This window comes from Sycon ciliatum, chromosome 1, assembly GCF_964019385.1.
Source record: "Sycon ciliatum chromosome 1, ocSycCili1.1, whole genome shotgun sequence".
In the NCBI taxonomy this organism is placed as follows: Eukaryota; Metazoa; Porifera; class Calcarea; order Leucosolenida; family Sycettidae; genus Sycon; species Sycon ciliatum.
Window position 1 is genome coordinate 42058294 of NC_088643.1, and position 11595 is coordinate 42069888.

The 11595-nt window shown below is 49.0% G+C and overlaps 2 protein-coding genes across 2 annotated transcripts; one reads left to right on the forward strand and one right to left on the reverse strand.

The window, feature by feature from the left end:
- Positions 1–1312: 1312 nt before the first annotated feature.
- LOC135804670 (uncharacterized) lies at positions 1313–2417 on the reverse strand. Its single transcript, XM_065318595.1, has 2 exons — positions 2289–2417; positions 1313–1993 (listed from the first exon to the last, which is right to left on the reverse strand). The coding sequence occupies exons 1-2, from the start codon at positions 2337–2339 to the stop codon at positions 1313–1315; spliced, it is 732 nt and encodes a 243-aa protein (XP_065174667.1). The 5' UTR covers positions 2340–2417.
- Positions 2418–5775: 3358 nt separating this feature from the next.
- LOC135804680 (uncharacterized protein K02A2.6-like) lies at positions 5776–9960 on the forward strand. The gene has a single exon (XM_065318606.1). It carries the CDS (start codon positions 5776–5778, stop codon positions 9958–9960), a length of 4185 nt encoding a protein of 1394 aa, XP_065174678.1.
- Positions 9961–11595: the final 1635 nt, after the last annotated feature.

Below are 11595 nucleotides of genomic sequence, written 5' to 3' on the forward strand. Positions count from 1 at the left end.
GTAGTGTTTCGTACTTTAGTCTAACCAGACCAACCAGAGAGCCAAGACATTAGTTCTAACTGTTGTACTCCGATAAGACAAAGAACCTAGAACACATGCAATCTACTAGATATATACATACTGGCTAAAGTGGGAAGGAGGAATGGAATGCTAGATCATGTAAGTGGATCATGATGATGGGAATGATAATATCGGAATGCAAGTATGCATGGGCTACATGCATCTAGTCACATGACACTACAAGTACCAAGTACATTGTACGTACAGATACCTTCATGATCTCACTGGCTTGTCCGATCTAGATCTACATGTACATGATTGTACATGTACAAGTATAATTGTGCATGTACAATCGTGTACATGCACAATGTACATACATGTACATGTAGATCTACTGCCGGATAGCTTATACAAAGCCTCTACTACATTATTATTATTATAAACGGACAGCTCAATGCATACTAGTACAGTACATGTAGTACTGTCGCAGTACTACATGTACTGTACTAGTATGAGCAAGGCATTCGGTAAAGTACAGCACCAGCTCATGATCCAAGATTTGTTTGACTTGGCCCTCTTGGGTGTATCTTGGCTTCCGAGCTATTTCACAGACCGTCGAGAGAGAGTACAGTCATGTAGTCCTGGCGAGTGGGGTAGTGTGCTGGGTCCTTGCGAGTGCCCTTATCATTGCTCTTATCATTGCGCGTCAGTGATATTGACGACAGCTCTTCAATTCCTTTATAATTATAAAATTCGACGGGTTCGCGTGCCGGGCAGGTCAAGAACAAGTTGTCGTACAACTCCCTGGTCAAGAACCACCTTTCCGCTTCCGTGAGACGCCACCACCCCATGATCAGGCGTCAGATGCGGGTCCTAAACGGTGGGGGAGGATAGATCAGATCCACCAACCAGAGGCCAAAGTCCTAAATCCCATTTGCTACATCCATGTTTTACTCATGCCAGGCCACGAGTTCCCAATTAACTGTGGGTCGAAGCACGGTTGGAAATATTCCTTCCGCTTCCAAGCAGGACTTGAACTTGGTACCTCTGGTTTCTCAATCATGGTCTTAGACCAACCCACTGAGCATGCCGGCCTTCAATTCCTTTATCATTCGCCCAAACTGATGAACAATAGAATAATGATACTTCAAGTACTTGTAATAATAAATAGAGAACTCGGATGTTGAGACAATAATAACAGTTAGTAACCATTATGCTCCTTTCCTTTCAATAAATAGAGAAATTCAGAATAAATATACTTGCACAATATCGCTGCAGGGAAAACTATCCATAATAACTATTAATTTTGTCTCTATGATTGACATTGACAGCTGTTTGGAGAAATTGGTAGCAGACCTCCAACTTCCTTCAGCCTCCACACAGCATTCGTTCCTTCGCATCTGTCGATAACCAAAACATGGGCGCTTGTCAGCTCTGATGAACGCCTCTTGCAGCAGCCGCACGGGGATTTGCATGTGGCTTCACAGAGAATGGGTGGGAAACGGTTGAAGTCAGTGCTGCAAACTGTGTGTGGATTGTTGTGAACCTTGTCGCAAATATTCGCCTTGGAGTCGTCCTCTTCTTCCACGGCGGCTGCGATCATATCACTGCCCACATTCACTTCCATCTGTGGGCCAGGATAGACATTCAGCCACATGGCGGTACGACTATTGTGACGCTGGGCACTGCCGGACGAGGAGGAGGCTCTGCATGCCTCAGACTGCATATCACCACAGGCCAGTGTCTGCAATGGCAGTGGTGTGAACATCTGTAGATTCTGCATGGCGTCCCAGGGGGCAGGTACTGGACGGCCACTTCTTGGTTTGCTCAGCTGCTCAAAGTAAGTGTTTAGTAAGCTGGTGTAGTTCACATTGTCAGACCGAGGTGTACATGCCTTGATCTTGTTGGCATTTTCCTGACTGGGAGAGAGCGATCTTGCCGCGGAGAATGGCACTGCACTTAGTATTGTTAGTGCTATCAGTGACACCATCACCTGAACAGAAGAACACAAGCAGTGTAGTAGTACGTCAGTATTATGGTATGTGAAAACATTTACGGTATTGCAAAGTTACATACATTCTTATAAATTAATCCATGGCTCTCCACCCGTGTCTCAACGTTACGTGTACATACATTTGTATATTTCATTTTCCCTGACGATAATAATGAAGTAGCCTGGAGCACAACATTAATAGGTGAAATATATACATTGTACATTTACTTCAGGTATCCTTCTCCCTAAAGTACTTCTAATTTTGGGTCTCCTTTCTAAATAAATATCGCCTTACCTGCAGAACGGGTGAGAAGGATCGGAATCCGGAAAACATCTTAGATACCATGTCTATTGCAGTTAAACCTTTGGTTGAACGAAGTGCAGGAATAACGGGCTAGGATCGAAGAATGTATAAACGTGGTGGTGCAATTCCCAGAGATTAAGGACCTTGCAAGTAGAACTGAAATAGGTCAGCAGAGATTGTAATACTTCCTCAGATTGTAGAAAGGTGGAAGTGGAAAACCTATTCTGACTCTCCATAGCTGCGAGTTCAGGCTTTTATAGAACTTCAGTGCGGAAGTATTCGACACCGCAGGCCGGGCCAAACTAATGATACATGATGAGATTCACCTATGTTCCAGTTAGTATCATTATTCCACTGACGGCCGAAGGTATCCTGAGGGGAAGTACTTTGGTCAAAAACGACGGCACAGCCAAAGCGGATCTTTGGCTCCCACGTGCAACTGAAAATCCTGCCCCGGGCCGAGTAAAACTGGACCCAAATCCACAGAATAGGTTAGTCGAGTTCGTATGTATTCTTCTTTTGACTTGCAGAGCAATGAATCACCATTATTACCCTGATGTTGAACAAACCAGCCAAGCCACTCTATAATTATCGTTACAAGTGAACAATGGAGATGAGTACGCACTACCCACCTTATACACTGCACGCTGCATACGGTCCATAGCCGGCCTCATCGAATGATTGTGTCCCCCGGACTTGGCACTGCAAAAGTCCGTACGTAGTCCGGCCCATGTACTAGTACGTATGTATAGTAATAGTATGCACGGAAGCAAACACACGCCTAGCTAGCTAGCTAGTGGCGTGTACGTGTAGTGCCTGTCGACAGTGTACAGACATTGTGCGTTTGTGAGTGCCACTTGGGTTTGGTGATCTAATGACAGGAGCGTAATGTGCACGTGAGTGAGGAGTTGAACAGTAAAACAATCACCAAAACACCAACAAATCACCACTGCCACGGGCAATCTACATGTATGTACATGTACATGTACATGATTGTATTTTCGTGGCGTTGTCGCTGCCGGCTGTACATGTACTCATTATGTGTCAACATGACTTACATGTACATGATGTATTACTTTGTAATACATGTACTGTATAGAAGCAACTATTAAAATCTGTTTTTCTATCAGTGTATCAGCACTGAGAATGTGTCACCAGTCCAGAAAAGGGCGAACCAGAACAAGATTCAATCAGCTGATCTAATCGAATCGGGACACCTCATTCCAATGCCAAGGAAATAACATCAGTACAATACTACTACTGGCTGGTATAACAATGTATTGGCGCAGGGAAATCATTGCACTACTGTGGCTGTGTGCTGTCATGTACTACTGCCCAATGACGGTGCCACAAAATGCCAAACTTGAAAAGGCACACGGTCACCAGCACGTTTCCTACCTAGAATGTGGCTGCTTTCTGAGTGTGACACTGCACTGCTAAGATATTGTAAATCTAATCTTCTAGAGCAAAGAAGTTGACTATCAACTGCAATAGAATGGCTCAGGATTCGTCAAGTAACTTTCCGGCGGGATGGACCCGTTTCATCTGTGCTAAAATAAAGACCCGACCCAATTTTGATGTATTGCATGTACTTCGAAGTTTTCAGGAATGCTCTCCCCACACTCCACTTGATTTGAGAGGCAGTTCTTATTTGCCGTACGTTACACACACACACACACACACACACACACACACACACACACACACACACACACACACACACACACACACACACACACACACACACATACACACACACACACACACACACACACACACCATTGACCATTGGACGCCCATCGCCAGAGGCGATGATAGCGATGCTACAGCAGAAGCCATAGCAACTTGTGCTGGGATTGCACCATTCAACAGCTTGCAAGGCTGAAGAATTGACCACCACTATTCAGCCTGGTCTACACCACACAGCTTTGAAGTGGCTTTTTTCTGGCCAGTGAATCCCTACTTTTTGGTCTTTTTTTTCTTACACACACACACACACACACACACACACACACACACACACACACACACACCGTTTATGCAGCAGGCCTAACTCTTTGAGCACCTCTTGAAGATCACAGAGCCTCGTGTGCTCCTGCCTGATCCAGCATGCAGTGGAGATCATCTGGGGACTGGCCCTTCTCTACCAGCGACGCCCTTGTGCTAAGTCAAGTAACTGCAGAGCACACTGCATGATGAGCTCGAGGGTTACAGTGTCACCGCTTTGTCGTTGGCTAGTGCGAGACCAGATAGACGGCCGATGTACATGTATATGCCTAGCCCCAAATACCAGCGCAGGGATTATTTTTGGAAATTCAGGCCCAACCAGTCCTGGGGTTGCGACTGGGCGTGCGTCAAACCTGATGTCCCAGTTATTCACATTCTATCGGCAAGACTAGGAAGGTTTGATTTGATGTGATGGTCTTTGCCGGATGTTCACCCCCACCCCGTTCCTACCAACTCTTACAGGTATCTCAATCGATTGCCTATTGGTTATATTACAACTGAGTATTACTACATGCCAGTAGGGATGTAATTGTTTGTACGTGGGCGTGGCGTATTTGCGTTTGGTATACATATATGTACATGATTGTATTGTTCGAATCATGTTCGGGCAGGGAAAATGGAGCTCAAGAAATACGAGTAAACACGCATCCAAGGTACCAGTGCAAAAAAACACTGCAGTACATGTACAGAACGTTCTAATATTCGGTGCAATCAGGATGTTGAAGTGTTCACACCCGTTGCAACTAGTGCTGCTTCCGCACTTCTGCACACTGCATGGGATTCTCCACAACTGGACACCGCTCTCCAGGCAGTAGATTCAGGGTTGATGATGATGAGCACGTGTCCTCAAACCCAACTCAGACCAACAATGTATTATGGCTTTATGCCGTGGCCATTAACATGTCCCCCTCCCTTTCTTCCTTGGGGGAAGTCTGGAGACTGAAAGGAAGCACCCAGGACGATGCCTTGGCTTCATTGTATGACAAGGGAACACAAACTTCAACAGCTTTGAAGAGTGTAACCGAGTCTCAGTGGGAGTGCATGTACAGTGTACATGTAAATGTATATTTGTACAATGTACTACAGCTAGCTAGGCTGTTCAGACTCCAATACAGTATTTACACCGGCGATGTACATTGTATACAATTGTATGCATCATAACCTATCCTGGACATTTCTCATCGAGGAGAATAATACAGTACATATTGTAGTGTCATGTGACTAGATGCATGTAGCCCATGCATACTTGCATTCCGATATTATCATTCCCATCATCATGATCCACTTACATGATCTAGCATTCCATTCCTCCTTCCCACTTTAGCCAGTATGTATATATCTAGTAGATTGCATGTGTTCTAGGTTCTTTGTCTTATCGGAGTACAACAGTTAGAACTAATGTCTTGGCTCTCTGGTTGGTCTGGTTAGACTAAAGTACGAAACACTACATGGTGGCAGCGGTCCAGAAGCCATGTCTTCTTCGGACCCCAGCTCGGTTCAACCCGCTTCCCGCGGATCTTCCCCCGCCGGTGGCGGAGGCAGCAATGGTGGTTCAGGTAGCTCCTCCGGTGGAGCGCCTTCTACGTCTTCTTCGGCGCCCGAGCCCGCCCAGGTTTCTCTTCCGGGGATGGTTCACCTCTCACAGGTGTCCCCTCCATCATCATTCAATTTCCAGGCTGCAGATCAGTGGGACCGCTGGCTGCGTCGTTTTAACCGCTATCGTCAGGCGTCTGGTCTTCACACCCAACCGGAGTCGGTCCAGGTGAACTCCCTCCTCTACACGATGGGCGAGCAAGCTGACGACCTACTGGACAGTTTCCATCTACCTGAGGATGACGTGAGTAAATTTACCACAGTCACTGAGCGTTTCACTGCCCACTTCGGCAAGAAGAGAAATTATGTGTACGAACGTGCATGTTTCCATCAGCGCACCCAACAGCCCACGGAGTCACTAGATGCATTCGTAAACGATCTCTACCGCTTGGCAGACAGGTGCAACTTCAAGGCCATGCACGATGAGATGCTCCGGGACCGGTTGATCGCAGGGTTAGCAGATGCACGTCTTTCTGAACGCCTGCAAATGGATTCGGATATGACGCTGGAGAAGGCGCTGGCTCACGCTCGCCAAAGCGCTGCCATCAAGGAGCAACAAACGACGGTACGTGCAGCAGCTGATCAGTCGTTGTTTGCTGTCCGCCAGGATCAGGGGCGGCTGCGTTCTAGTCGCGATCGTCCTCCGCTGCGTGATGCTCCCAGCTCCTCGCGCCACTCGACTCCATCATCTGATTCTTGTCCTTGGTGCGGATACGAGTCACATCCCCGCGCACGATGTCCTGCAAGTCGTGTAACCTGCAAAGGGTGTGGCAAGACAGGCCACTTTCAACGAGTGTGCCGCTCTTCGCCACCATCTGGTTCCTCCGGTTCTTCTGCACGACAGGGCACTCATCAGTCCCCGCGGGGCACAGGTGTCCATTCTCTCTCCAGCCACAGTGATTCCTCTAGCTCGGCCGTGAGTTCTGCTGACGCATTTCTGGGCACCCTGACCCATGGCACAGGCTGGAATCTCCCTATGCTTCTGCACGGCAAGGCCATAACTATGAAGGTCGACACGGGTGCGGATGTCACTGCTATACCAGCTACAGTGTTCACGTCCCTGGACTTGCCTATGTCGCTCGCCCCATCGAACCGTACTCTCCGGGGCCCAGACAACACAAGCCTCAATGTTTGTGGCCGGTTTACAGCTGACCTGCGCACAGCTCACTCATCTCAGTCTCACTCCGTGCCCACCCAGGTGTACGTGGTCCGCGACCTCAAGCTTCCACTGCTCGGACGTCCAGCCATTGAGGCACTCGGCATCCTGCCTGCTCCTGCTAACGTCCTGGAGACCACCTCTACCTCTGGTGACTCAGCTTCAGACTCTCGCTCTCCTGTTGCCGCTGAGTTTCCTGACCTGTTCTCGGGCCTAGGTACCTTCGGTCCTCTCCACACCATTCAACTTCGCGATGAGGCTCCTCCATACTCGCTCTCCACTCCTCGGCGAGTTGCTCTGCCCATGGAATCGAAGGTTATTGAAGCCCTCCGTCGCATGGAAGCCGCTGGCGTCATTCGCCCAGTGTCCGAACCGACCGATTGGTGTGCCGGCATGGTCGTTGTTCCAAAACCAAACGGCAGCGTGCGCATCTGCGGTGACTTCACACGGCTCAACAAAGCCGTCAAGCGCGAACGGCACATTCTCCCTACCACGGACCATCTCCTCGCTCGCCTCGGTGATGCCAAGGTATTCTCCAAGCTGGACGCTAACAGCGGGTTTCACCAAATTCCGTTGGCGCCGGAGTCGCAGCTACTAACCACCTTCATCACGCCCATCGGCAGATTCTGCTACACGCGGCTCCCCTTTGGCATCTCCTCGGCACCCGAGTATTTTCAGAAACAGATGTCAGATCTGCTCAGCGACCTCCCTGGCAACATCTGCATGATGGACGACGTCCTCACATTCGGCTCCACCCTCGAGGAGGAGGTCGACAACCTTCGACCAGCTCTGGCCCGTCTTCAATCCGCCGGTGTCACGCTCAACAGCGAGAAGTGTCAATTTCATGCCACCTCGATCAAGTTCCTGGGCCACGTGATTGATGGCTGTGGCATCCGTCCAGATCCAGACAAGATCCACGCAATCCAGGAGCTCTCTCCCTGCTCCGATGTCCATTCCGTCCGGCGTCTGCTCGGCATGGCCAACCACCTAGGCAAGTTCATTCCGGACTTGGCCTCCATCACGCAACCTCTCAGGTCTCTCCTCGTCAAAGGCACCCCGTGGCAGTGGGGTGCTGAGCAGTGTGCCGCGTTCGACCGCATCAAGACGTCACTGAGTAACGAGCCCGTCCTGGCCAAGTACTCTCCCAACTACCACACCACAGTATCTGCTGATGCATCTTCCTTTGGCCTGGGTGCAGTGCTTCTACAACGCCAGCCCGACGCGTCCGTCCGTCCTGTAGCTTATTTGTCTCGCTCTCTCACACCAGCGGAAACACGCTATTCGCAAATCGAGAAGGAGGCTCTGGCTGCAACGTGGGCCTGCGACCGGCTCTCACACTACCTCCTCGGCATGCCATTCACCATTGAGACGGACCACAAGCCACTCATCCCTCTGCTAGGTACCCGTGCTCTTGACGACCTCCCTCCGCGGGTCCTCCGGTTTCGTCTACGGCTACTTCGATTCGATTACAGTATTATCCACACTCCTGGCAAACAACTCGCAATTGCCGACGCTCTGTCTCGAGCTCCTCTGCGCAGCACAGATGCCGACGCCACTGCCACACTGGAGGCTGAGACCGCTGCTATGGTGTCGTACGTCACTGAGGCTCTGCCTGCCACTGCGCAACGCCTGGAAGAGGTTTCAGCATGGCAAAGCGACGACGATAGCTGTGCTCACATCATCGAGTACCTGCAGCACGGCTGGCCTGCTCCTAGCGATGCTCCTCCCGTAGTGCAGTTTCTTATAGAGCACAGCGCACATTTCAGCCTCACGGACGACGGCTTGATTCTGTATGATCAGCGTCTCTACATACCTCCCGCTCACCAGCAAGAAATCCTGGCTCGCCTTCACCAGGGTCATCAAGGCATCACCAAGTGCCGACGCCTGGCTCGCACTTCCGTATGGTGGCCATCGCTCTCGTCGGACATAGCTACTCTTGTCCAAACATGTGAAGAATGCAGTCGACACCGCTCTCAGCCACCCGAGCCTCTTCTCTCAACTCCACTCCCAGAGTTTCCTTGGCAACATCTGGCCGCAGACTTCTTCACCATCGACGGTCGCAACCACCTCCTCGTCATCGACTACTACTCTCGGTTCATCGAGGTCCTCGACATGCCCTCGCTCTCCACAGCTCGTACAGTCAGCCATTTCAAGTCACTGTTCGCTCGCCATGGCATCCCTGACTCTCTAACGACCGACAACGGACCGCAATTCACCAGTGCTGAATTTGCCCAGTTTGCATCCACCTATGGCTTCCGCCACGTCACCAGTAGCCCTCTCTATCCGCAAGCCAATGGCATGGCCGAGCGTGCTGTTCGCACGGTCAAAAGTCTGTTCCGTCAGGGCACTGATTGGCACCTCGCACTACTCGCGTACCGCAACACTCCCTTGGAGAATGGTAAGAGTCCAGCCCAGCTTCTGATGAACCGCCAGCTGCAGTCACTCTTACCTCTCTCTCCAACACAGCGACAGTCGCATCCAGTCGATCAGAGCGACCTGCGTGCCGCGGATCAGCGCTTAAAGGATCGCCAAAGCACCAACCATGCCAGTCGCCATGCAGCCCGGACACTGCCGTCTCTGTGTCCACAACAGCCTGTATATCTACCTGATCGTGAAGAGTCTGGCCACGTGATGAGCCAACCAGCCTTGCGCTCCTACATCGTAGCAACCCCATCGGGCCAGTTCAGACGCAACCGGCGGCATATTGTCCCAATGCCAACGCCGCAACAGTTGCCGCCTGCTGGTCACTCTGCCGCTACTACCGATCCTGATCCCCCAGCCAGTCAACCTTCTACTCCGCCGTGTCCTGCAGTTCCCAACTTGCCATCGACCCCTCCAGCTCAAGACCAGCCTGATAAGTATGTCACGGCTCGCGGCCGTGTCGTTCACGCTCCCGATCGCTTCTAACTTTGGTCTCTCCAAACAAAATACTCCACTCTTCTGTCTCTCCCTCTCTTGCTCGTTCTCTTTTCTAATGGCTTGCATGTGCCTGTGTGTCCTCTGTACACCCTTAGGTCTTTTCTTTGTAAGAGGAGAGGATATACATGTACAATGCACTATACTAGAATACTCCCTCGGACAGACTAGTGCTTTTAGAACTCTGTAATGGATCCCTTCTGCAACGGTCTTATTGTTTTCATTTTCAAATTCGTCCAGTTAGGTATCTTCTCCATCTTCTTAATCTACTGCCATATTTGCTCTTACGACCTCAAAGAAAGGGAGGTGTAGTGTCATGTGACTAGATGCATGTAGCCCATGCATACTTGCATTCCGATATTATCATTCCCATCATCATGATCCACTTACATGATCTAGCATTCCATTCCTCCTTCCCACTTTAGCCAGTATGTATATATCTAGTAGATTGCATGTGTTCTAGGTTCTTTGTCTTATCGGAGTACAACAGTTAGAACTAATGTCTTGGCTCTCTGGTTGGTCTGGTTAGACTAAAGTACGAAACACTACACATATTACTGAGAACTGCCTTGCATTGCAACCCCATTCAAATGGACTTTTCATGCTAAATGAATGAGTTTTATTCTAAACTATAAAGTACAATACATGTACATGTAGATTGTTTGAGGTTCCAGAATACCATCACTAGATTCTCGTTTCGGCACGCTCTTTTTACGTCTTGCTTGCCATAGATGGAGAGCCACACGAGCTAAACAACATTAGGAAAGAACACTCTCCACATTCGTCAGGTACATGTACATTGTAAATGTTTATAAAGTCTTGTACATGTATGCATAGACTGTAATTGTACTTCAAGTATACTACTGTATGTACATGTACATGTATTAGAGAATGCCCGTGTATGGGATGACATCGCCATGCACACGCATGCCATGAAGTGGACACGTACATGTACATGTACCTGTATCTGCTGTGTTGTTCGAGCAACAATAAATGCAGCTACACGTACTAGTAGTAGTAAGAGCAGATGACGAATGCCTTGGCAGGAACACCTGTAGAATGTTTGTACCAAAACAAGTGCACAAAGTGTACATGTACGTGAAATGATCCAAATCTAAGTTTCTACCGAGATAAACCTTTTGTAATGAACTTGGTGGCAGTTACTTGTGAAGTTCTAATTTTGTACTCGTACCTGGAAGTAGAACATACGCAATTATACATGTCAGCAGCAAAGAACGTATACATTATAACATACATGTACATGTACACGTATATCCAGTATTCAATGCATGACACTGATACTATCCCTTCATATCCGGCCTTCCCGGTACTTGCACTTACTACAGTCACTGAGAGGTGATTTTAGTTATTGTTTTTATGGGAGAAAACGGATACAACAAACTTCCATGGTACATGGTTTTGTATAAGCATGATGCAGCACTTGCATTTTCAGGTCTTGAGTACAGAGAAACCTCTCGAAACCGACCAGTCAAAGGCCCAGAACGCGGTCCTGTTATCCAGGACTTTGCTTTGGTCCTGGTTCAAGTGCTCTTCAGAACCAGGTGGTCGCTTTAACAGGTTTGACTGAATATACCGTATATACATGTACATGATTGTACCTTCTTC

Bases quoted from the DNA above. Each gene is read 5' to 3' on its own strand.
- LOC135804670 (XM_065318595.1), bottom strand. From the start codon at position 2,339: ATGGTATCTAAGATGTTTTCCGGATTCCGATCCTTCTCACCCGTTCTG. The intron at 1,994-2,288 runs GTAAGGCGATAT...TCTTCTGTTCAG, and splicing joins CCTTCTCACCCGTTCTGCAG to GTGATGGTGTCACTGATAGC.
- LOC135804680 (XM_065318606.1), top strand. From the start codon at position 5,776: ATGTCTTCTTCGGACCCCAGCTCGGTTCAACCCGCTTCCCGCGGATCT.